Genomic DNA, 26,864 nt, shown 5'->3' on the forward strand with positions numbered 1-26,864 from the left:
GTAGCACAGGGAGATCAGTTCGGTGCTTTGTGACCACCTAGAGGGGTGGGACAGGGAGGGTGGGAGGGAGATGCAAGAGGGAGGAGATTTGGGGATATATGTATATGTATAGCTGATTCACTTTTTTATAAAGCAGAAACTAGCATACCATTGTAAAGCAATTATACTCCAATAAAGATGTTAAAAAAATCTCCCTGGGTTATTGATTATGTTATATTAGGCAAGAAGAAGAAATCTGGAACAACATATTTTAAATCAAGGATAAGATTGTGTTATATCTTAATAATTACATAAAGCTATGATTCTCAGCAAGTTTTTTTTTTTTTGGTTGCGGATCTTAGTTGCAGCAGGCAGGCTTCTTAGTTGCGGCATGCGTGTGGGATCTAGCTCCCTGACCAGGGATCAAACCCGGGGCCCCTGCATTGGGAGCGCAGAGTGTTATCCACTGCACCACCAGGGAACTCCCAAGTTTATTGTTTAATAATAAACTCTTTATTTTTAAACCGAGAGATATAGAAAGAAAAAAATTTTAATGAACCATAACGGTAATAATAGCAAACACTTACTGAATGCTGTGTGCAGGCACTTTTCTAAGCTCTTTATTTGTATTTACTCATCCCTGCTTAAGTAACTCTAAATGACTTTATTTAGAATAATATATGTACATGGTTAGAAAATTTAAACTATATAGAAGATACAAAGTTAAAGTAAAATCCTTTATGCTCTCCCTTCCTCATCCCTTTCTTGAAAGGTAGCCACTTTTAACAGTAAGAACAAGGATTATAATTATCATCATAAAAAACATTTTTACAACATGCTATATAAACTTATTTGGGAATAAATCATCACTCTTCTATGAAGTGAATGATCAAATAAAGGTTAGGGCTTCCCTGGTGGCGCAGCTGTTGAGAGTCCGCCTGCCGATGCAGGGGACACGGGTTCGTGCCCCGGTCCGGGAAAATCCCACATGCCGCGGAGCGGCTGGGCCCGTGAGCCATGGCCACTGAGCCTGAGCGTCCGGAGCCTGTGCTCCGCAATGGGAGAGGCCACAACAGTAAGAGGCCCGCATACCCACACACACACAAAAAAAAGTTAAAAATAAATGTGACTACAGATTAATTTTTGTCCTATTTCTGTGGTTAGCCCATTTATTTCAGTAAGCAATAGAAAATAATGTTATACCATTCTCTTTTTTTCTCCTTGCAGCTGTGGCTATATTCGGTAGACCATGTTCGTTTTCTCTCTTTCTTTCCCTTTCTCCCACTTAAGCTGAGGAAGGAGAAAAAGGTTGTTTACAGAATTATCTAGCTTTTTTTCCCCATTTCTTTGTTTGGTTCACATTTTTTTCCTGGTTTCTTCATGTTACCAAAAACTGAGCCACAGAAGTTGTTCTTTTTTTTTTTAAGCCACAGAATTTGATGGCGCTGTAACCCCACTGTGTTTGCTTAGTTACCAGGTAGAAAACTAGTGTCATCAGCTCTTTCTCCCAATATCATGCCTCATGAGGATCCTTCCCATCAGTTCCTGCAGCAGAGCCTTGAAAGGGTATACAGTCTTCAACACCTGGACCCTCAAGGAACTCAGGAGCTGCTAGAGTTCACCATCAGGTGAGGTGATTGGTCATCCCTTTCCTTTGACAAAGTTAACGTTGTTATGCTTGGCTTGATCCTTTTGATTTCTAATGTTGGTTATAGGCTAGTTTTTCTGACTGTGTTGACATGATTTTATGATGTTTTTATTTGGATTAGATTGTGGTTTAAGCATATTACAAAGAAAAGCTTTGTGTTCATGACAAGACTGATGATTAGTACAAAACTAGAAAGAGTTACAAAGAAGCTGTTTTCAATTCTTCTTACCTTATATTAGTTAGGGTAACAGAAAATGCAACTAGCAGTGGCTTAAACAGGATAAAAGTTTAATTGTTTCTCATAGGCGGACAGAGCTGAGATGGCTGATGACCTAGACTCATTCTTTCTTATTTCTCCATCTTCTGCATCAAGTGGCCTTTGCCTGAAGATCCAAACTTTAACACTCCCCTTTGTAATCCAGCCTCTAGGAAAAAGGAAAGAGCAAAAGGGCATCGTTTCTACAACCACTCCCTTTTAAAGACATTTCCCCAAAGTTGCATGTTCTAATTTTACTTGTGTCCCATTGACTAGAACTTAAGTCACATGGCTATATCTAGCTGTAAGGAGCTAGGAAAGGTAGTGTTTGTTCTGGGTGACCAATGCTTAGTTAACACTTAGTGACTCTGTTACTAAGGAAGAAGGGAAGGATATTGAGAACAATCAGCAGACTCTGCCAGGCCCTATTAGTATGTCCTGAATGATTTGAAAAGAAATGAAACCCATTTGCCTTTATTTTTTTTTAATTTTTTTTTTTTTTTTTTTTTTTTGCGGTACGCGGGCCTCTCACTGTTGTGGCCTCCCCTGCTGCGGAGCACAGGCTCCAGATGCGCAGGCTCAGCGGCCATGGCTCACGGGCCCAGCCGCTCTGCGGCACATGGGATCCTTCTAGACCGGGGCACGAACCTGTGTCCCCTGCACTGGCAGGCGGACTCCCAACCACTGCGCCACCAGGGAAGCCCTATTTTTTTTTTAATTTTTAAAATAAATTTATTTATTTATTTATTTTTGGCTGCGTTGGGTCTTCGTTGCTGCGCGCAGGCTTTCTCTAGTTGCAGGGAGTGGGGTCTACTCTTCGTTGCGGTGCATGGGCTTCTCATTGAAGTGGCTTCTCCTGTTGCGGAGCACGGACTCTAGGCACGTGGGCTTCAGTAGTTGTGGTGCATGGACTTAGTTGCTCCACAACATGTGGGATCTTTCCGGACCAGGGCTCGAACCCGTGTCCCCTGCCTTGGCAGGAGGATTCTTGACCACTGCGCCACCAGGGAAGCCCCTCATTTGCCTTTAGCAAAGACAGTATCAGTCTGCTTTTGTAAATAAGGTTTGATTGAAGCACAGCCACAGTCATTCGTTTAGGTACTGTCTATGGCTGCTTTCATTGCTGCAGTGGTAGATTGAGTAGTTACCACAGAGACTATATGGACTACAAAGCCTAAAATGTTTACTATGTGACCCTTTACAGAAAAAGTTTGCTGACCCTGAAGTGATGCCTGGATCACATTTTCTTTCTCATCTGCTCCCTCACCAAGGTGATTAAATTTAGAAGCTGCTACTGAAGTTTTTGGCCCTGAGCCCAGGAAAATAAGCTCTACTTTCCCACTCAGCCACACCTAAATAAACATTTAAGTTTTGTTCTTGACAGTTTTCTATCCAGTTGGCACTGAGAAGGTACAAAATGGACAAAAGCAAGCCAATTTGGTCATCACCTGCAGTGCTGGCTATTAGTAGGTACTCAGTAAACACCCAGGTTTGAGTCACTCTTATGATCTGGATTTTATGAGGTGATAGTCCTGTTGGGCTTTGGGCTGGTCAGACCGTGGTTCTAGTGCTGTGGTCAGTCCTGGGCACTATGTTTCTAGTTAAGTGCATTCTGAGAAAGGTGGCCAGGATGGTGAAAAATCCGAAAAGGAAAGCAGATGGTGCATTAATTACTGATGACCTACTGTGTTTTACAAATATTATTGCAGTTAGATGTTGTTAACCATTTTATAATGAAGAAATAGAAATTTGGGGAAATGAAGCAGTTTGTTAGGAAGTAGCAGAACTGGGATTTAAATCTAGCTTTGTTTGACTCTAAAATTGTTGCTCTCTGATACGCAGCAGTGAAGGGGATTCTTTTATCAGTGGAGATACATCAGATGATCCCTGGGGTTCTTCAGAATTTACATTTTTCTGTAGTTGCTGAAAAGTGAAATGTTAGTCAGAATTTCATGCAGAAGTTTCTCTGATTAGGACTCTGGCCGTTTACTTGTTAGTACTAGTATCAAACAAACTTCACCGTCAAACACATTGTCCTTTGTTGTAATCTAAGCAGCCATGTCACCCAAATATTTCACCTCACTGCTGTAGTTCAGTGAGGACCCTGGGGGATGATTTTTTTGGTTTGTTTTTAGAACTTGACATAACTACTTTGTCTTCACCACTGTATTTTGGGTGCCTTATTTAGGAGCTTGGTAAATATTTGTTGAAAACTCTGGTTATGATGGCTTAACCAGGAATGAAGACTTTTAATATTTTTATAGATGGCATTTTCTTCTGGTCATACCTCACCTTCAGTTGCATGGATTTAATCTTTTGTAAGGCTCCACTATCCTTGATCATAGCAAGAATTGCTGTCTATTAAGTGCCCACTGTTCTGTTTTATGTACATTATTTCATTGAATTTGAAAACAATTCCATGAGAATTATCCAATTTTTACAATGAGTGAAGGAGCTGGAGTTCATTAATTTGTTATATGGTTTTTAGCGCCAAGCATTGTGCTAGGCAGAAGGGACTCAATAGTAAATAAGACATAGTCTCTGCTGCAAGGGATCTTACAGCCTGGTTGGGGAAATAGCTAGGTAAACAGGCAATGCAGTATTGTGCTTTCCACATAATACATTAAGTACAGGGTTTTCTAGAAGACAGAAGGGGGCACCTAACCCTTCCTTTCATGGTTTAAGCAATGACCAGACAAATGAATAGAAATTAGTCAAGTGAAGAAGGGAGAAGACTGTCAAAGGCAAAGCCTTGGACTAGAACATAGGTTTTTCCAGCCCTTCCCTCTTGTCACACTGCTCTGTTTCTGCATAAACAGTCTATATGACATGAAGGATCTGGTATAGTGAGATTTAACATCCAAAGACTTGTTTCAAATCAAAGAGGAATCAGAAAAATATCTGGAGAAAAATGAAAACAAAAGTACAAAAATCCAAAACCTATGGGATGCAGCAAAAGCAGTTCTTAGAGGGAAGTTTATAGCAATACAAGCTTACCTCAGGAATCAAGAAAAATCTCAAGACAACCTAACTTTACACCTAAAGCAACTATAGAAAGAAGAACAAACAAAACCCAGAGTTACTAGAGGGAAAGAAATCATAAAGATCAGAGCAGAAATAAATGAAAAAGAGACTAAAAGAACAATAGAAAAGATTGATGAAACTAAAAGCTGATTCTTTAAAAAAAAAATAAGCAAAATTGATAAACCTTTAGCCAGACTCATCAGGAAAAAACGGGAGAGGGCCCAAACCAATAAAATCAGAAATGAAAAGGAGAAGTTAACAACCAACACCACAGAAATACAAAAGATCATGAGAGACTACTACGAACCACTGTACACCAACAAAATAGACAACCTAGAAGAAATGGACAAATTCTTAGAAAGGTACAGTCTCTCAAGACTGAACCAGGAAGAAATAGAAAATATGAACAGAGCAATTACCAGTACTGAAGTTGAATCAGTAATTTAAATATTCTCGACAAACGAAAGTCCAGGACCAGATGGCTTCACAGGTGAATTCCATCAAACATTTGGAGAAGAGTTAGCACTTGTCCTTCTGAAACTATTCCAAAACATTTCAGAGGAAGGAACACTTCCAAACTCATTCTGTGAGGCCACCATCACCCTGATACCCAAACTAGAAAAGGTATCACAAAAAAATAAAATTACAGGCCAATATCACTGATGAATATAGATGCAAAAATCCTCAACAAAATACTAGCAAACTAAATCTAACAATACATTAAAAGGATCATCCTTCACGATCAAGTGGGATTGATTCCAGGGATGCAAGGATTTTTCAATATCTGCAAATCAATCAATGTGATACACCACAATAACAAATTGAAGAATAAAAACCATATAATCATCTGAATAGATAACAGAGAGCTTTTGATAGAATGGAACATCCACTTCTGATAAAAACACTACAGAAAGCAGGCATAGAGGGAACATACCTCAATATCATAAAGGCCATATATGACAAACCTACAGCCAACATCATACTCAGTGGTGAAAAGCTGAAAGCATTCCCTCTAAGATCAGGAAAAAGAGGATGCCCACTCTCACCACGGATCTTCCCGGACCGGGGTACGAACCCGTTTCCCCTCCATTGGCAGGCAGACTCTCAACCACTGCGCCACCAGGGAAGCCCCACTCTCACCACTTTTATTCAACATAGTTTGACATACGGATGGCTAACAGGCACATGAAAAGGTACTCAACATTACTAATTATTAGAGACTGCAAATCAAAACTACAGTGAGATACTATCACCTCACACTGGTCAGAATGGCCATCATCAAAAAGTCTACAAATACTAAACGATGGAGAGCGTATAGAGAAAAGGAACCCTCCTACAGTTTGTGGGAACGTAAATTGGTCCAGCCACTGTGGAGAACAGTATAACCTCTAGTGTAATGTAAACATGACTTTTATATGCTGGGAAACCAAAAAACTTGCGTGCCTAGCTAGCTTTATTGTGATACTTGCTTTATTTGTGGTGGTCTGGAGCTGAACCCACAATTTTCCAAAGTAGGCCTATAATTGCAGTTCACATTGTAAGGATTCAATGAGCTCAACTAAGGAAACACCTAGCACACCTAGTACAGTGCACATAGGAGGTGCTGTTTTGTACCTTTTTCATTAAAGAGTCCATAGTCTCCTGATGGCTGTCTAAACTGAGGCTTCCTGAGGATTGTGGGCATGAAGAAATACAGAGAATAGGTGTCGCTGTTGCTGCTCATGTTGAGTCCACAACAGCAGCCAGACACGGGGCTGGAGGATGAGCAGAGGATGCTGACTGGGTCCGGAGAGCCCAAGGAGAAGGAAGAGGAGGAGGAGGAATTAGTGGATCCCCTAACAACAGTGAGAGAGCAATGCGAGCAGCTGGAGAAATGTGTAAAGGCTTGGGAGCGGCTAGAGCTCTGTGATGAGCATGTATCCTCCAGGTCACTGACAGAGGAGGATTGCACAGAGGAGGTCTTTGACTTCTTGCATGCAAGGGACCACTGCGTGGCCCACAGACTCTTTAACAGCTTGAAATAAGTGTGACGATTCATTCACCCCAGCCTTCATCACCTGAGCGTCGGGGTATTTCCTTATGGTTTTGAACATGCCATTTGTTTCTTATTTGTATAACTAAGTTCATGTGAACCTCAAGGATTTTGGCTTAGGCAGGTAGCTTCCATGTAATTATCAGTGATTCCATCTTAATAAAGTCCAGTGGTCAGCAAAAAAATAAAAGAAATAGAGAGAGGAAACACTGGGACACAGAGCGTTTTAAGCAGGGCTGGCAAGTTTCTGTTTTTGTTTGTATAATAGTTCAGATTTCCCATGGCTAGTTGGGTTGCATCTTATTTTGTGCAATTCAGAACAAATGCTACAGGGCGAGGTTGGTAGAATGACGTAACACTTGGGGGCAGTCAGCTAATGTATAGTCAGCTGGTCAGTGTTCTCTATAATGTAGCAGAAGGCAGAATCTTTCTGGAGATGAAATGGTTCAGACGTAGAATGATTCAGGGCCATCTTTTTCAAGAGACACATCAGAGATGCGAAAGGGAGAGACCAGCTGGCCGCCAAAATAGGATTTTACAGTTATGGTTAGCTAGTACAGGGTCTTGCCTTGTATTGTGCTTGATTCCCACACATGAGCAGGCTCTCCGGGATTAGCTCAAATCACCAAAACTCAAAAGAGTCGGTATATAAGCCACAGACCCTAATTTCTTCAGTCACTTTGGAAATAATTCATTTTTGCCCCTTTCCAGGGCATCTCCTTTCTTGTATCAAGGTTCTCAGGAGGCAGCATTAGCTATCAGAAAGTTGCCTGAAATAAGAGGGAGGGGCTTAGTCCAATGGACAATTTTGTACAGGCTGCTATGAAACCTGATGTAGTATCCCAGCCCTGAAACAGTTAACTTCCCTCATGAGCCAGATATTTAGGTTTCCCACAGTTACCATTTCTGTGTGAAATTTTGATACTACATTAATACACTAAGCAGCTGGGCTTCCCTGGTGGCGCAGTGGTTGAGAGTCCGCCTGCCGATGTAGGGGACACGGGTTCATGCCCCGGTCTGGGAAGATCCCACATGCCGCGGAGCAGCTGGGCCCGTGAGCCATGGCTGCTGAGCCTGCGCGTCCGGAGCCTGTGCTCCGCAACGGGAGAGGCCACAACAGTGAGAGGCCCGCGTACCGAAAAAAAACAACAAAAACCAAAAAACCAAAAACCAAGCAGCTTTCTACGAATTTTTTCTGAGATTGTTAGCTTGCTTGCTCGCACTCTCTCTCATTCTCCCTCTCTCTCCTCCGCAAAAAAGAAGAAGAAAGAAAAGAAAAACATTACTTTTTGTAGATGTGTAGCATATTTCCAAAAGAATTTAAAAGAAACTGGTATGGTAGTTGCCTCTGGAAAAGATTACTGGTTAGCAGCACACAGGTATAGGAAAGTGGACTAATTTAATTGTCTGTCCTTTAGTATCTTTTGAATTCTATTCCTTATAGGTGGAATTCTATAGCTAGGTATGTATAACCTATTAAAAAAATTAAATGTTTCAAATCAGTAGTCCCAGCCCTGAACACAACTATTTTATGTGTGTGTACCACTTTCTGTTCTCTTGTCCACAGGCAGATGTATTTAATATGGTTGCAATCACTTTGTCTATACCTATATCCAGTTAGCATGCTTTAATTGTGAGTATCAGAAAACCTTATCTCAAATTAACTTATAATGGCTATTTATTTCTTCATATGAACAGAAATCAGAGGCATTTCTTAGTATGGTATGGTTAAGTAGTTCATTTCTATCATTAAGGACCCAGTTTCTCTCTCTCTTTGGATTTTTCTTGTCCTCAACATTTGCTTTATCCCAAGGCTTTTTTTCTTTTAGAGTTACAGTATGACTGCCAGTGGTAATCAGGACTATAAAACATTCTTGTTCAGTCTAGTGAGAGATAGAGACAGAGAGAGAGAAAGAGAAAGAGAGTATGAGTGATTCATAGGCCACCATCAGACCTGCTTCAAGCATTGAATATAAGTCCTTCCATTAGGACTCATAAGGCCAACTTAGGTGACCTAACCAGGAAGATGATGTGTGCTAATTAGCTTAGTCCAGTTGGACTCTACCTGGAACTAGGTTTGGGGCACCTTCTCTTGAACAAAATCAGGGTTCACTTAGTAAGGAAAAAGTGGAAAATTACTAACTAGGTAGGTAGCCAATGGAGCCCACTATGATACCTTAAAATTTTTTTTTCTGATGATATAAAACATACTTACCGATTGTATAAAACACTTGGAAAATAAAGCATAGTTAGGAGAAGGCACTAAAAAACACCCTAATACCTCTATCTAGAAAACAGGTTGCTCTGTTTTTCTCATATTTCATATATGTGTGTGTGTGTGTGTATATATATATATATATATATATATATATATATATATGGTTTTTACATAGTTGAGATCATATACCTTATTACCGTATTATATTTTAATGGTTGTAGACTATTCCATTGACTGTATGTACAGTAATTTATTTAATAATTCCTCTACCATTGAATAGTTAAGTAGTTACTGGGGTTTTACTATAACAGTCCACATAACAAAGAATATTGTGGAGCGTAAAGCATTTCATTTCTGTTGAATGTTTCCCTTAGAATTACTTCTTAGCATAAAGCTACTGATCAAAACTTTTGACTATATGTGTGACTTTTATAACGTAGTACAGTTTTGTTTTCCAGAAGAATTATAGCAGCTTAAACTGCTATCAAAGTGTAAGTGAACCAGTTTCATTATAACCACTTCAGTGCTGTCATTTAAAAATTTTTTACCAATTTACTAGGTATAAAATGGTAAAAAGCTTTTGACATGATCTTTAATTGGTGTTATTATCCTTATTCTATGTTTGGCTTGGGTTTTTATTTACTACAGGGATCTGCAAAGACTTGGAGAACTTCAGTCTGAATTGGCAGGAGTAGCTGACTTCTCTGCTACCTATCTTAGGTGTCAGCTTCTTCTCATCAAGGTTGGTTTGAATCCATTTTGTTCATGAGTGTATTGCTAAGAATGCAGTTTAATGGACCCAGCGGTGTTTGAGGCCGTAAGTAGAAAAATAACTGGTTTTATGCAACCACTTAGCAATGGGGAAATTATGTACTCTGCAGTATAATTATATTTGCCTCTAATTAAAGAATTGTTAACTCATATAGGAATTTGAATTTTTTAATTTGGGAGAATTCCTTTATCATATAATTAGAGCAGGCTGGATAACCATTTGCATTAGAATCCCAAGGATTTTAATTGTTTTTTAATAATTTGATTAGCAAAGATCTTATATAAACATTTGTACTTTATATATTTATATATTTCTAAATGCTAATTTCATTTGGTCAAAGTCAAATTAGTCAAAGGTTGATTTCATTGCTCTTAAGAGCTAATGACTTGCTGTCATTTCATACTAGGTTGTTAGAGTACATATATACACACACACAAAATTGGTACCCAAAACTGTTTCAGTTCACTGAGTTGAAGACCAGTTAAACTAGCTCAATAGCTGTCAGCTTCTGCAGCAGAGTTCTGCTATAAATTTAGGCTTAGAATTTAGAAGAGCCCTTCTAACTTGATAAGACTTAACTTGGCTTTAGTTCTAAATGTGGTTAGTCTTCAAAGTTATTAATGATATTTGACCAAAGTCAGAATAAATGGAGGCGTCAGAAATTATTTGCCACTGTAAGATATGTGAGCTTAGGGTTGTATAGGTGTGTGTATGCATGTGAAGATGAGTGTGTACACTGAAGTAGGTTGGGATTTAAACAGTCCTTATTTGGCTAGATAGATTCTGTCAAATATATATGCCTGTGTAACCACCACCACAGTTAAGATATAGAAGATTTCTATTACCCCAAAAGTTCCTTCATGTCCCTTTGCACAGTTATTTGGCTTTTCCAAGCTTCTATGAAACAAGGCTAATAATAACTCTACCCAGGTAAGGATTGGTAGCAAGCAGTGCATGTGAAAACCCTTCGTCTAGTGTCTGGTACATAGAGAGTGCCATGTCAGTGTTGGTCTTCTTCCTTCTTCCTTGGCTTGTTGTCTTCTAGATAGGAATACAAGAAGGCCTTTGAAAAGAATCCACTTTTCTTTAGTAGGAAAAGAGAAGAGATTACTCCTAAAAATAACACAGAACTATGTTTTTTATTCAGCGTCATGTAGGAGAAGTGTAGGTAAGGGACCCAGACTTAGAACCCAAGGCAGGCAAGTGTTTGATAATAGGGGAGGAGCTAAATAAATCGTGGCACGTCTACTCAACAGTATATTCTGTAGCAGTAATGATCTTTATGAAGAATTATATAAGAACATGACCAAATATGACATAATGTTATGTACCCAAAGAAGCATACAAAATTACTTCTGCTTTCTGACTACAACTATATAAAAAAACATGCATATAGGAAATGATTGGAAGCAAACATTCAAAAACAGTAACTCTTAATGGTAGTATGATTTAGGTTATTAAACAATTTCTATATCTATAGTCTAGACCTGCCACTGTCAAATACAGTAGTCACTAGGTACGTGTGACCATTGAGCACTTTAAATGTTCATGTTGAGGACTTCCCTGGTGGTGCAGTGGCTAAGAATCCGCCTGCCAATGCAGGGGACACGGGTTCGATCCCTGGTCTGGGAAGATCCCACGTGCCGCGGAGCAACTAAGCCCGTGCGCCACAACTACTGAGCCTGCGCTCTAGAGCCCACGAGCCACAACTACTGAGCCCAAATGGCACAACTACTGAGTCCCACGTGCCTAGAGCCCGTGCTTTGCAACAAGAGAAGCCACCACAGTGAGAAGCTCGTGCACCGCAAGGAAGAGTAGCCCCGCTCGCCGCAACTAGAGAAAGCCTGCGCCCATCAACAAAGACCCAATGCAGCCAAAGATAAATAAACAAAAAATAAATAAATTTATAAAAATAAATAAATAAATGTTCATATTGAGATGTACTGTAAGTGTAAAATACACACTGGATTTCTTAGACTTAGTATGAAAAAAATGTAAACTATCATTAATAATTTAAAAAATATTGATTGCATAGTGAAATAATATTTATACTGGGTTAAGTAAACTATATTAAAATTAATTTCACCTGTTTCTTTTTACTTTTAAAGATGTGGCTACTATAAAGTGTAAAATTACATACACGGCTTGTGTTATATTTCTGTTGTATAGTGTTAGTCTAGGTTTTCTGGAATGTCATTATGTCTGTAATTAAGAAGGGCTGTGAAAATAAGAGACTACAGCAGAGGTTTAGATGAGATGGCTGTATGGATGGATAGGCGAGGAGGGAGATGGAAGGTAAAATCCATGGCTCTAAGTGATAGTTTTAAATGTGCAGAGACTGAGAGAGGGAGGAATCTAGGAAAGCTTGATTTCTTGTTTGAGTATGTTGGTAAGATGATGGGGCTGTTCAAAGGATAGTGAGCATGGAGCAAAGAAAAAGGAACTAAGTCAGGGAAGAAGGGTCTAGGCAGTCTGGTTAGTCCAGTGACTCTGGGATCAAGGAGGTCCCAGAGCCTCAGAAGCCTGGCTTGCCTGGACATTCTTGGTGAGGCCTTCATGGCTCCTGCACTCTGCTTGCAAGCTCTGGTCTGGAACATAGGGTCTTTGGGCCAAGAATTGAATGGGGAGGAGTTCATTTGGCCCAAATCATTGGTCTCCTCTCTGTCCATAATAGGTAGGGCTTATTGGCCTAAAAGAATAAGAATGAGAGGAATTCTTGATCATGGTAAATTTTCAAAGCAAAACAGACACTTAAGTCTCAAATTATATGGCAGCCTTCTTGACCTCTGTGTTCTGTCCTCTCCTGATTTGTTAGGCCTTACAGGAAAAGCTGTGGAATGTGGCTGCCCCTTTGTATTTGAAGCAGAGTGATTTGGCCTCAGCAGCAGCAAAACAGGTAAGCTTATTGAGACCTTCTCCTCAGGTGGATCTCTGTCCAGATCTCTGTCCAGAAATTGCATTGTCTAAGTTAGAGTCAGAGGCCTTCACAAGGCTCTGCTGTGGCCTCCCCATTTTCAGCCTGTGTCAGAAGTTAGTGATATGAGAAACAGCATAATTAGGGGACACAGCACTGGCTTTAGAGTCAGGGGACTTGGGTTCTGTTCCCATGTCTGCCTCTAATTTGTTGGGTGGTGTTGAGCAGGTTACTTAACCTCCCTGATTTCTAAGATTTCTTTTGCGTTCTAAAATATTATTAGTTTGTATTTCAGATATACTAAAATCCAATAAATACTATCATGAATCTTTGATCTGAAAATGTAGCTGAACTCATTTTGAGGTGGTTTATATCTTTAGCCTGTACCATCTCTCTTTCTCTCTCTTTTCTTTAACCATCTCTTGAATATTTAAAGGTCTTTTTTTTTCCTCCTCAGTTCATTAAGTAGTATTTAATTTTACTTGCCTTAAGTTTATTTCTTTCTAGTTTTGAGCAGTTTCCCTTCATTCTTGGGTATTGGGATTTGGTGAACTTTTCTGGGTCATGTCTTCCCAATAGTAAGTCTGTATATGACTAATTACAACCCAGTAGGAAGATAATGATGGTGACTATGATTGTTACATTACAGTTCACTAAATGATTTCAAGTCTATTTTAATTAGCCCTCATAATAATCCCATTAGGTTGGAATAAGTATTAAGTCCATTTTACAGATGAAACAGTGCTCAGCAAGGTTATATTCATAGAGCTATAGGTAGTAGGTCAGGGACTTGAGCTCAGGTACTCTGATACCCAGAGTCTGTTTTCTTTCCACTACTCTGTTTCATCTCTCATCTAATCTAGACTCCCTCTCAGACCTGCCATGTGGCTTGTTGTAGGGAGTAGAACTTAATGACAACAGACCACCAATGGGCCATGTTGGGAGGGATGGGACAGGGAGCAGTAGTCTGGAAGAAAGAGAAAGGAATTACCATTGCTATGTGACAGTTACTGTGCTAAGCACCTACCATACCCCATTTAATTCTTTAAATTTTATGATGTTGGTGCTGTTTCTTCTGCATTTACAGATAGGGAAACTGAGGCACCATGTAATTAGGAAACTTATCTTACTGTCAGTTGTAGAAGACAACTGACAGGGCTCTGACTCCAAAGCCTTCAATGGGAGGCAAACATCATTGCCTGCTATCATTGCTTGCCTCCCATTGAAGAAAGGGAAGGGAAAGAGAAGCATGATTCGGGGGGGAGTCGCTGACTTGGATAGAATAGAGTGAGAGCTTAAGATGTCCTGGGCTTGAGCTGAGGTCACTGACATTGTTTTCTGCACTGATTCCCTCCCTAAAATCCCTCTGACAGACCAGGCCCATAGAACAGTCTGGATGGCTAACAGGTGGTCAATGGTTCCTAATACTAAGTTCTTGAGGACTTCTCCTGAGGATTACGTTTCCATACGTATTCATTTGCCACCACATCACAGTGAATTTGCTTTAGTTACAAGCAGTGCTTTACAGTTTTATCAGTGTTTAAACTTTCATATCTTTATATCATCAACTAAGATGATATTACCAGATGAAAGTTTGTTTTTTTAATTGACTAATTTATTCTCTCAACATGTATATTAATTTCTCTCAAGTTACACTAATTTCTCTCAACATAGGCACTTAAAAATTTCAGTTCTGAATTAAAGCATAGGCATTAAAGAAAGCACTCTGTTCAGATCTGGTTTCACTTAGAATCCTGTGCTGCTCTTTGCTCTTAAGTAAGACTATAATGATATTTTTGCTGCTTATTACTTACCTTTTCCTTATAGATCATGGAAGAAACCTACAAAATGGAGTTCATGTATAGTGGCGTGGAGAACAAGCAGGTGGTGATTATCCATCACATGAGGCTGCAGGCCAAAGCCTTGCAACTTATAGTAACAGCACGGACTGCTCGAGGGTAAGATGTGTGGTTGGTGAAAAAGGGTGGCTGAGTCCTTTTAAAGACACTTACAACTGCATTCAGAGATCTCACCAAGGTTAATGATGCGTGGAATAATATTTAGGAAAGACTACCTAAGGGATATACAAGCTCTTCATTTTTTCAGATATTCCAAGTTACATTCTTGGATCAGATTAGATCCCTGGAAAAACCCTTTGGTGGCTCTCCATTGCCTACAACACAACATAGGGCTTCATCTGGCAACAAGGCATTCTGTATAGTCCTTGATAGATTTCTTTAAGAATATAGTGCCAGAACCACGTTTTTTCTCTTCTGATGGGACTAGTGCTCTACCTTAGGCAGTAAAGACAAATTATGAGAATGTGTGGTGCTGTGAGACTACTTTGTTCAAATCCTGACCTCTCTACTTACTTGTTGTTTGATTACAGACAGGTTTTTTTTAGCCTCTCTGTGCCTTGTTTTCCTGTCTGTAAAATGAGAACCATGACAGCATCTATCTCATGGGGTTTCTGTGAAAAATGAATGGGATAATACATGTAAAAGCGCTTAGCATGGTACTTAGTACATAGTAAGAGCTCATTATAATTGTAGCTGTTAGACTTTCTGATAATGAGAATTGCTATATTTCATTGATTCTAAAATGCACATTTAAAAATTTTACTTCTCTGAAATCAGATATTTTCATGGTGTGCCATAGTTTCATTGAAAGCGTTTTTGTTTCTGGTGTTTCATAAAATAAAAGTGCATCTTAAAAAAAAAAAGTGCATCTTAAGAATAATGGCACCATGGATTTAATATAATATATACTTAGGAAACACGTTATCAGACAGGAGGCACATTTGATGCTCAGCCCACCAGTTGTGTCAACCTGAAAATAGTGTAGAGAAATAAATGAGTGTTTAAGTAAGCACTGAAAAATACATTAAAATGAACATTGTATTATTTTATTTCCTTGCTTATCTTGATAGCGACCTGATAAACTCAGGTAGTGATTTAATCTTAGAGATAGCCATACATTCATTTAACAAATGTTTAATTCCTGCTATGTGCCAGTCACAGCTGAGAAAAGATAGGTGCTTGTGATGGCATCTACACATTTTTATTTAAAGAAAATAAATATCTTTTTCAGTTTATATATGATTGTTGTAAAAATTTAAATATTGCAGATTAAGTGAACATTCTGTTCTCTGGTAATCTACCCCTTGTAAAACAAATGGCTAAAAGTGTAGATTATAAATGTGTGTATTAGCGTAAATCGAATCATAATATACTTGGCTGTTCTGCCATATTTTCATTTCATCCAACAATATAATATTTCATATTTCCATGTCATTATATAAAGATTCCAATATATTTGGTGTTTACTCATGCTACATTATTTTATATTTTCCATTTGTATGCATTCCTGCTTCTTTTTCTTTTTCCTTGATTTTTGCTGGAAATTTTTGATTGTTTTGTTTCTTTTTGTTTCTTTCTTCTTCCAGGGGTTTGAAAGTTCTGTACCCTAATTTTAACCTATCCAAGTGAGAGGCAGTAGAACATAATGGTTAAGAGGGCTGGGGTGCCTCATTGCTTTGATTCAGATCTTGACTCCACCATTTGCAAACTTAGTGACCTTGGACAAGTTACTTAAGAACTTCTGTCTCAGTTTGTTTCCCATAAGTTAAACTGGGATAATAATAGTACTTGCCTCTCTGTCATAGGGTTTTGTAAGGATTATTGAATTATTATATATAAAGCCCTTAAAATACTGCCTGACACATTAAGAGTAAACACTTGACAAATGTTAGCTCATTTTAGTTGTATAAATAGTATTTTTACTCATATATATATATATTAAATTTTTTTTTTATTTTTGGCTGTGTTGGGTCCTTGTTGCTGTGCACGGGCTTTCTTTTTGCAGCGAGTGGGGGCTACTCTTCATTGCGGTGCGTGGGCTTCTCATTGCAGTGGCTTCTCTTTGTTGCAGAGCACGGGCTCAGTAGTTGTGGCACACGGGTGTAGTTGCTCCATGACATGTGGGACCTTCCTGGACCAGGGCTCGAACCCATGTCCCCTGCACTGGCTGGCGGATTCTTAACCACTGCGCCACCAGGGAATCCCTACCCTTATATTTTTAATAAACAGATTGACCTTATATTTTTCAGCATTAAAAAATAGAATTTATGATCATCTCTATCAAGACCACATCTAATCAAAATGAAAGTTTTAGTGTATTTTTATTTGATTGTTTCATGCTGTTAAATAATTTAGAATTTAGTTTCAAATTGTTCTTTTCTTAAATTGAAGTATAGTTGGTATACAATATTAGTTTCAGGTGTACAGCATAGTGATTCAGTATTTTTACAGATTATACTCCATTAAAAGTTATTATAAGATAATGGCTATAATTCCCTGTGCTGTACAATATATTGGATTATGGTTTTTAACGTATCTCTTATTTTAAGAATTCTTTCTTAAAATATGCATTACTCTTTATAAGTACATTATCAAAATAATTTAGCTCCAGCTTACCCACCACTGTTCTTTTTGTATCACAATTGCCTTTTAAAATTCCTTGTTCTAATTCACTATTTATCTGACTGGAACACATTCGCTAGTATTGTTTTTCAGAGTAAGTATATAAGTAGTATTGAGACTTCGTATATCTAAAACTGCCTTTCTTTTGCTCTCATACATAATTGGAATTCTTTCAGAACTGTTAATATTGCTATGTTGCCTTTTAGTATTTAATGTTACAGTTGGGATGTCTGATGTCTGTCTGGTTCTCTTTCCTTTGTAGTTAGCTTATTTTTCATGGCTCAAAGCTGTAAACTTCTCTTTTTCTTTTTAGAATTCAGAAATTTCATCAGGATATGTCTAGTTATGTGTTTCCTTTCATTATTCTTACTGACCTTTAATGGGACTTTGAAGTCTCAGCTCTGTTTTATCTCAGGGATTTTTTCCCCTCTATTATTTCTTTAATTACTACTTCTTCTATCCACTCCAGTCTGCCATACTAGATATTGTATCTTCTGGATCTATTTTCCCTATATCTTATCTTTTCTCTCATAATTTCAGTTTCTTTTTCTACTTTATATTCTGAGTAAATTCCTCAACGTACTCTTTTAATTTACCATTTCAGTTTTCATCATTTTTCATTCTAGTGTTCTTCAATTGTTGAGTTGATTTCATTATTATTATTTCCAAGTGTGCTTTCTTCTGTGTACCTTTTTTATAGCAGTTTTTCTCACTTTATCAATGCGATATCCTTTCAAATCTCCTCTTAAATCTTTTTTTTTTTTTGCATTGATAAATGTTCATTTATTTATAGGGATGGATGTTGATGATTCATTGGACCCATTTAACTTTTCTTATTACATTATTGGCCATACATAAAAGTAAAAGAAGAAAAAGAAATCTTTCCTTAAATCAACCATGCAGAGAAAATGAAAGTAAATCATTTTGATGTATATCCTTTAAGACTTCTTCTACATTTATGACAGATAATGTTATTTTTTTCTACTTCAAAAACTGAGCTATGCTGTAAACAACGTTTCAAAAGCTGCCCTTTACACTTAACATATTGACGAAGATGCTGACACTGACGATGGTAGCAATGTTTATTAAGCACTTACTATGTACCGAACACTGGGCTTTAATTGCATTGGCTCATTTCTTTTTATTTATTTATTTATTTATTTATTAGTCTCTGCTTTACAACAAAGTGAGTCAGTCATACATATACATCTGTTCCCACATCCCCTCCCTCCTGCATCTCCCTCCTTCCCACCCTCCCCATCCAACCCCTCCAGGCGGCCACAAAGCACCTAGCCGATCCCCCCGCGCCACGCGGTCACCCCCCACCATCCACCCACCCGACTCCCGGCAGTGTATACACGTCCATGCCTATCCCCCGCCCCGTCACAGCCCACCTCCCCCATATCCCCAAGCCCACCCCCAGTAGGTCTGTGTCTCTATTCCTGTTTTACCCCTAAGTTCTTCATGACATTTTTTTTCTTAAATTCCATATATATGTGTTAGCATACGGTATTTGTCTTTCTCTTTCTGACTTACTTCACTCTGTATGACAGACTCTAGGTCTATCCACCTCATTACAAATAGCTCACTTTCGTTTCTTTTTATGGCTGAGTAATATTCCATTGTATATATGTGCCACATCTTCTTTATCCATTCATCCGATGGTGGACACTTAGGTTGTTTCCATCTCCGGGCTATTGTGGATAGAGCTGCAATGAACATTTTGATACATGTCTCTTTTTGAATTATGGTTTTCTCAGGGTATATGCCTAGTAGTGGGATTGCTGGGTCATAGGGTAGTTCCATTTGTAGTTTTTTAAGGAACCTCCATACCGTTCTCCATAGTGGCTGTACCAATTCACATTCCCACCAGCAGTGCAAGAGTGTTCCCTTTTCTCCACAGCCTCTCCAGCATTTATTGTTTCTAGATTTCTTGATGATGGCCATGCTGACTGGTGTGAGATGATATCTCATTGTAGTTTTGATTTGCATTTCTCTAATGATTAATGATGTTGAGCATTCTTTCATGTGTCTGTTGGCAGTCTGTATATCTTCTTTGGAGAAATGCCTATTTAAGTCTTCTGCCCATTTTTGGATTGGGTTGTTCGTTTTTTTACTATTGAGCTGCATGAGCTGTTTATAAATTTTGGAGATTAATCCTTTGTCAGTTGCTTCATTTGCAAATATTTTCTCCCATTCTGAGGGTTGTCTTTTGGTCTTGTTTATGGTTTCCTTTGCTGTGCAAAAGCTTTGAAGTTTCATTAGGTCCCATTTGTTTATTTTTGTTTTGATTTCCATTTCTCTAGGAGGTGGGTCAAAAAGGATCTTGCTGTGATTTATGTCATAGAGTGTTCTGCCTATGTTTTCCTCTAAGAGTTTGATAGTGTCTGGCCTTACATTTAGGTCTTTAATCCATTTTGAGCTTATTTTTGTGTATGGTGTTAAGGAGTACTCTAATTTCATTCTTTTGCATGTAGCTGTCCAGTTTTCCCAGCACCACTTATTGAAGAGGCTGTCCTTTCTCCCCTGTACATTCCTGCCTCCTTTATCAACGATAAGGTGACCATATGTGCGTGGGTTTATCTCTGGGCTTTCTATCCTGTTCCATTGATCTATCTTTCTGTTTTTATGCCAGTACCATACTGTCTTGATTACTGTAGCTTTGTAGTATAGTCTGAAGTCAGGGAGCCTGATTCCTCCAGCTCCATTTTTCGTTCTCAAGATTGCTTTGGCTATTCGGGGTCTTTTGTTTTTCCAAACAAATTTTGAAATTTTTTGTTCTAGTTCTGTGAAAAATGCCAGTGGTAGTTTGATAGGGATTGCATTGAATCTGTAGATTGCTTTGGGTAGTAGAGTCATTTTCACAATATTGATTCTTCCAATCCAGGAGCATGGTATATCTCTCCATCTATTTGTATCATCTTTAATTTCTTTCATCATTGTCTTATAATTTTCTGCATACAGGTCTTTTGTCTCCTTAGGTAGGTTTATTCCTAGATATTTTATTCTTTTTGTTGCAATGGTAAATGGGAGTGTTTTCTTGATTTCACTTTCAGATTTTTCATCATTAGTGTATAGGAATGCCAGAGATTTCTGTGCATTATTTTTGTATCCTGCTACTTTACCAAATTCATTGGTTAGCTCTAGTAGTTTTCTGGTAGCATCTTTAGGATACTCTATGTATAGTATCATGTCATCTGCAAACAGTGACAGCTTTACTTCTTCTTTTCCAATTTGGATTCCTTTTATTTCCTTTTCTTCTCTGATTGATGTGGCTAAAACTTCCAAAACTAAGTTGAGTAAGAGTGGTGAGAGTGGGCAGCGTTGTCTTGTTCCTGATCTTAGTGGAAATGGTTTCAGTTTTTCACCATTGAGGCCGATGTTGGCTGTGGGTTTGTCATATATGGCCTTTATTATGTTGAGGAAAGTTCCCTCTATGCCTACTTTCTGCAGGGTTTGTATCATAAATGGGTGTTGAATTTTGTCGAAAGCTTTCTCTGCATTTATTGAGATGATCATATGGTTTTTCTTCTTCAATTTGTTTATATGGTGTATCACATTGATTGATTTCCGTATATTGAAGAATCCTTGCATTCCTGGAATAAACCCCACTTGATCATGGTTTATGATCCTTTTAATGTGCTGTTGGATTCTGTTTGCTAGTATTTTGTTGAGGATTTTTGCATCTATGTTCATCAGTGATATTGGCCTGTAGTTTTCTTTCTTTGTGACATCTTTGTCTGGTTTTGGTATCAAGGTGATGGTGGCCTCGTAGAATGAGTTTGGGAGTGTTCCTCCCTCTGCTATATTTTGGAAGAGTTTGAGAAGGATAGGTGTTAGCTCTTCTCTAAATGTTTGATAGAATTCGCCTGTGAAGCCATGTGGTCCTGAGCTTTTGTTTGTTGGAAGATTTTTAATCACAGTTTCAATTTCAGTGCTTGTGATTGGTCTATTCATATTTTCTATTTCTTCCTGATTCAGTCTTGGCAGGTTGTGCATTTCTAAGAATTTGTCCATTTCTTCCAGGTTGTCCATTTTATTGGCATAGAGTTGCTTGTAGTAATCTCTCATGATCTTTTGTATTTCTGCAGTGTCAGTTGTTACTTCTCCTTTTTCATTTCTAATTCTATTGATTTGAGTCTTCTCCCTTTTTTTCTTGATGAGTCTGGCTAATGGTTTATCAATTTTGTTTATCTTCTCAAAGAACCAGCTTTTCGTTTTATTGATCTTTGCTATCGTTTCCTTCATTTCTTTTTCATTTATTTCTGATCTGATCTTTATGATTTCTTTCCTTTTGCTAACTTTGGGGTTTTTTTGTTCTTCTTTCTCTAATTGCTTTAGGTGCAGGGTCAGGTTGTTTACTCGAGATGTTTCCTGTTTCTTAAGGTGGGATTGTATTGCTATAAACATCCCCCTTAGAACTGCTTTTGCTGCGTCCCATAGGTTTTGGGTCATCGTGTCTCCATTGTCATTTGTTTCTAGGTATTTTTTTATTTCCTCTTTGATTTCTTCAGTGATCACTTCGTTATTGAGTAGTGTATTGTTTAGCCTCCATGTATTTATATTTTTTACAGATCTTTTCCTGTAATTGATGTCTAGTCTCATAGCATTGTGGTCGGAAAAGATACTTGATACAATTTCAATTTTCTTAAATTTACCAAGGCTTGATTTGTGACCCAAGATATGATCTATCCTGGAGAATGTTCCATGAGCACTTGAGAAAAATGTGTATTCTGTTCTTTTGGGATGGAATGTCCTATAAATATCAATTAAGTCCATCTTTTTTAATGTATCATTTAAAGCTTGTGTTTCCTTATTTCCATTTTGGATGATCTGTCCATTGGTGAAAGTGGGGTGTTAAAGTCCCCTACTATGATTGTGTTACTGTCGATTTCCCCTTTTATGGCTGTTAGTATTTGCCTTATGTATTGAGGTGCTCCTATGTTGGGTGCATAAATATTTACAATTGTTATATCTTCTTCTTGGATCGATCCCTTTATCATTATGTAGTGTCCTTCTTTGTCTCTTCTAATAGTCTTTATTTTAAAGTCTATTTTGTCTGATACAAGAATTGCTACTCCGGCTTTCTTTTGATTTCCATTTGCATGGAATATCTTTTTCCATCCCCTTACTTTCAATCTGTATGTGTCTCTAGGTCTGAAGTGGGTCTCTTGTAGACAGCATATATATGGGTCTTGTTTTTGTATCCATTCAGCCGATCTGTGTCTTTTGGTGGGAGCATTTAGTCCATTTACATTTAAGGTAATTATTGATATATATGTTCCTATTCCCATTTCCTTAATTGTTTTGGGTTCGTTATTGTAGGTATTTTCCTTCTGTTGTGTTTCTTGCCTAGAGAAGTTCCTTTAGCATTTGTTGTAAAGCTGGTTTGGTGCTGCTGAACTCTCTCAGCTTTTGCTTGTCTGTAAAGGTTTTAATTTCTCCATCAAATCTGAATGAGATCCTTGCTGGGTAGAGTAATCTTGGTTGCAGGTTTTTCTCCTTCATCACTTTAATTATGTCCTGCCACTCCCTTCTGGCTTGTAGAGTTTCTGCTGAGAGATCAGCTGTTAACCTGATGGGGATTCCCTTGTGTGTTATTTGTTGTTTTTCTCTTGCTGCTTTTAATATGATTTCTTTGTGTTTAATTTTTGACAGTTTGATTAATATGTGTCTTGGCGTATTTCTCCTTGGATTTATTCTGTATGGGACTCTCTGTGCCTCCTGGACTTGATTAACTATTTCCTTTCCTATATTAGGGAAGTTTTCAACTATAATCTCTTCAACTATTTTCTCAGTCCCTTTCTTTTTCTCTTCTTCTTCTGGAACCCCTATAATTTGAATGTTGGTGCATTTAATGTTGTTCCAGAGGTCTGTGAGACTGTCCTCTGTTCTTTTCATTCTTTTTTCTTTATTTTGCTCTGCATCAGTTATTTCCACTATTTTATCTTCCACCTCATTTATCCGTTCTTCTGCCTCAGTTATTCTGCTATTGATCCCATCTAGAGTATTTTTCATTTCATTTATTGTGTTTTTAATCGATGCTTGATTCATCTTTAGTTCTTCTAGGTCCTTGTTAACTGTTTCTTGCATTTTGTCTATTCTATTTCCAAGATTTTGGATCATGGAAATAGAATCTTGGATCATCTTTACTATCATTATTCTGAATTCTTCTTTGGGTAGACTGCCTATTACCTCTTCATTTGTTAGGTCTGGTAGGTTTTTATCTTGCTCCTTCATCTGCTGTGTGTTTTTCTGTCTTCTCATTTTGCTTATGTTACTGTGTTTGGGGTCTCCTTTTTGCAGGCTGCAGATTCGTAGTTCCCGTTGTTTTTGGTGTCTGTTCCCAGTGGCTAAGGTTGTTTCAGTAGGTTGTGTAGGCTTCCTGGTGGGGGGGACTAGTGCCTGTGTTCTGGTGGTTGAGGCTCGATCTTGTCTTTCTGGTGGACAGGTCCACGTCTGGTGGTGTGTTTTGGGGTGCCTGTGGCCTTATTATGTTTTTAGGCAGCCTCTCTGCTAATGGGTGGGGTTGTGTTCCTGTCTTGCTAGTTGCTTGGCATAGGGTGACCAGCACTGTAGCTTGCTGGTCGCTGACTGAAGCTGGGTGCTGGTGTTGAGATGGAGATCTCTGGGAGATTTTCCCGCTTGATATTATGTGGAGCTGGGAGGTCTCTTTTGGACCCATGTCCTGAAGTTGGCTCTCCCACTTCAGAGGCACAGCACTGACTCCTGTCTGCAGCACCAAGAGCCTTTCATCTACCCGGCTCAGAATAAAAGGGAGAAAAAGTAGAAAGAAAGAATTAGTAGAAGAAAGAAAGAGAGAGAGAAAGAAAGGAAGAAGGAAAGAAAAGAAGGAAGGAAGGAAAGAAGGAAGAAAGAAAGAAAGGAGGGAGGAAGGGAGGAAGGACGGAAAGAAAGAAAGAAAGGAGGGAGGGAGGGAGGAAGGAAAGAGAAAGAAAGAGTGAAAGTAAGAAAGAAGGGAGGGAGGGAGGAAAGAAAAGAAGAAAGAAAGACAGGAGGGAGGGAGGGAGGAAGGAAAGAAAAAGAAAGAGTGAAAGTACGAAAGAAGGGAGGGAGGGAGGGAGGAAAGAAAGGAAGAAAGAAAGGAGGGAGGGAGGAAGGAAAGAAAGAAAAGAAAGAAAGGGGTAGAGGGAGGGAGGGAGGAAGGGAAGGTAGGAAAAAAGAAAGAGCGAAGATAAAGTAAAATAGAATAAAGTATAAAATATAGTAGCATTATTAAAAATAAAAAAGTAGTTATTGAAAAAAAAAAATGGACGGATAGAACCCTGGGACCTATGGTGGAAGCAAAGCTATACAGAGAAAATCTCACACAGAAGCATACACATACACATTCACAAAAAGAGAACAGGGGGAAAAAAATCGAAAATCTTGCTCTCAAAGTCCACCTCCTCAATTTGGGATGACTCGCTGTCCATTCATGCACTCCACAGACGCAGGGCACATCAAGCGGACCGTGGAGCTTTAATCCGCTGCCTCCGAGGCTGCACAGAGGGATTTCCCTGTCTCTGCTCTCACAGCTCCCGGGTCTCAGCCTTGGACCTGGCCCCGCCTCTGCGCATAGGTCGCCAGACGGCGTCCGTACTTCGCTCAGACTGGACGGGTTTAAAGGAGCCGCTGATTTGGGGGCTCTGGCTCACTCAGGCCGAGGGGAGGGAGGAGCACGCAGTGCGGGGCGGGCCTGCGGTGGCAGAGGCCGGCGTGACGTTGCACCAGCCTGAGGCGCTCTGTGCGCTTTCCCGGGGAAGCCGTCCCTGGGTCCCGGGACCCCGGCAGTGGTGGGCTGCACGGGCTCCCCGGAAGGGTGGGTGGACAGTGACCTGCACTCGCACACAGCCCTTGTGGCGGCGGCAGCAGCAGCCCCAGCGTCCCACGCCCGTCTCCGCGGTCCGCGCCTCTAGCCGCGGCTCGCGCCCGTCTCTGGAGCTTCTTTAAGCAGCGCTCCTTAATGCCCTCTCCTCGCGCACCAGGAAACAAAAGGGAAGAAAGAGTCTCTTGCCTCTTTGGCAGCTCCAGACTTTTTCCCTGGACTCCCTCCCGGATAGCCGCGGCGCACCAACCCCTTCAGGCTCTCTTCCTGCCGCCAGCCCCAGTCCTCTCCCTGCGCTCCGACCGAAACCCGATACCGGAGCCTCAGCTCCCAGCCCCGCCCGCCCCGGCGGCCGAGCAGACAAGCCTCTCGGGCTGGTGAGTGCCGGTCGGCACCGATCCTCTGTGCGGGAATCTCTCTGCTTTGCCCTTCGCACCGCTGTTGCTGTGCTCTCCTCGGCTACTCCGAACCTTTCCCCCTCCGCCACCCGCAGTCTCCGCCCTTGAAGGGGCTTCTAGTGTGTGGAAGCCTTTCCTCCTTCACGGCTCCCTCCCACTGGTGCAGATCCCGTCCCTATCCTTTTGTCTCTGTTTATTCTTCTTTCTTTTGCCCTACCCATGTATGTGGGGAGTTGCTTGCCTTTTGGGGGGTCTGAGGTCTTCTGTCAGCGTTCAGTAGGTGTTCTGTAGGAGTTGCTCCACGTGTAGATGAATTTCTGATGTATCTGTGGGGAGGAAGGTGATCTCCGCGTCTTACTCTTCCGCCATCTTCCTCCGGCCCCTCCTCCTCTTAAATCTTAATCAGGTTGTTTATTAGAATTTTAAAAGAAGCTTTCTGTGCTTTCTTCCCTTGACATTACCTCATTGAGGTCTGCTTGGTCTCCTTTACAGCTCCTTATCATCCTTATAACATCTAATAATTTTTCATTGTCTTTGAATATTTATAAGTGAAAGTTTAGACTAGTTTAAATTGGTAACTGGTATAGGCTTCCCCAACAGTTATAGGTCAATGTGTTTGGTTTCCCCTAGTGGGCCTCACTCTTACATTGAAAGTGGGGGTTCTTAGTGCTAGAGGCCTACTTCATGTACGTACCATGTAGGTGAGGCTACCTACTCTGTTTTGGGGTGGGGAAGAGTCCCCAAATCTTTTTGTATTTTACTGCTTGGAAATTCTCCAAGTTGGTTGTATGTGAGTAAGCCAAAAAAGGTGCTACTTGGCCAAATTGCTTTCATTTCAGTCTCTGCTTAGCTGGAGTTCTCCCTTCCAGCCCTCTCCTCCTAGGTGGTCTTCGGTTGGTTAACCTCACCAGCAAATTTCAGTTCCACTTCTAGTAGTTTGTCAGAGTTAAGAAAGTTTCAAGTGCTACCTGCTTTTTAGGAAAATAATTCAAATTAATGTTGTTTGTAGAGTACATTTCCATCTGCCATTTATCATTTATTTATCCATTCAACAAATATATATTGCATAGCTGCTTGTGTCAGGAAATACATGATGAATGATACAGAGTCCCTACTCTCATGGAGCTTACAGTTTAGTAGAAAAACTTGACCCAGTTATTAAGAACCTTGATACCATTCTCTCACATGTTTTTATATAAGGAAAGAGTATTTTTTCTCACTGGAACTTTACTCCTTCAATTAATAATATATTAATGAAAATGAGTGGAACATTCCCTGCAGAAATTATAAGAAATAAAATGCACAAAAATCAAA

The 26,864-nt window shown here is 39.5% G+C and overlaps 2 protein-coding genes across 2 annotated transcripts in view; both read left to right on the forward strand.

The window, feature by feature from the left end:
- The window catches only part of INTS4 (integrator complex subunit 4), a 122,477-nt gene that overhangs the window by 82,094 nt on the left and 13,519 nt on the right, over window positions 1-26,864 (forward strand). Inside the window, exons 15-18 of the mRNA XM_082627862.1 lie at window positions 1,450-1,607; window positions 9,806-9,899; window positions 12,745-12,825; window positions 14,671-14,801. Of these exons, the coding sequence (XP_082483988.1) occupies window positions 1,450-1,607; window positions 9,806-9,899; window positions 12,745-12,825; window positions 14,671-14,801 (464 nt within the window). The remainder of the gene's footprint in view (window positions 1-1,449; window positions 1,608-9,805; window positions 9,900-12,744; window positions 12,826-14,670; window positions 14,802-26,864) is intronic.
- On the forward strand, window positions 6,572-7,211 carry LOC309807605 (cytochrome b-c1 complex subunit 6, mitochondrial). Its single transcript, XM_082627428.1, has one exon. The coding sequence runs from the start codon at window positions 6,629-6,631 to the stop codon at window positions 6,929-6,931; it is 303 nt and encodes a 100-aa protein (XP_082483554.1). The 5' UTR covers window positions 6,572-6,628; the 3' UTR covers window positions 6,932-7,211.

This window comes from Mesoplodon mirus, assembly GCF_964341445.2.
Source record: "Mesoplodon mirus genome assembly, chromosome: 7".
Taxonomy (NCBI): Eukaryota; Metazoa; Chordata; class Mammalia; order Artiodactyla; family Ziphiidae; genus Mesoplodon; species Mesoplodon mirus.

Excerpts from the sequence above, each read along its gene's own strand:
- LOC309807605 (XM_082627428.1), top strand. The coding sequence starts at position 6,629 with ATGTTGAGTCCACAACAGCAGCCAGACACGGGGCTGGAGGATGAGCAG.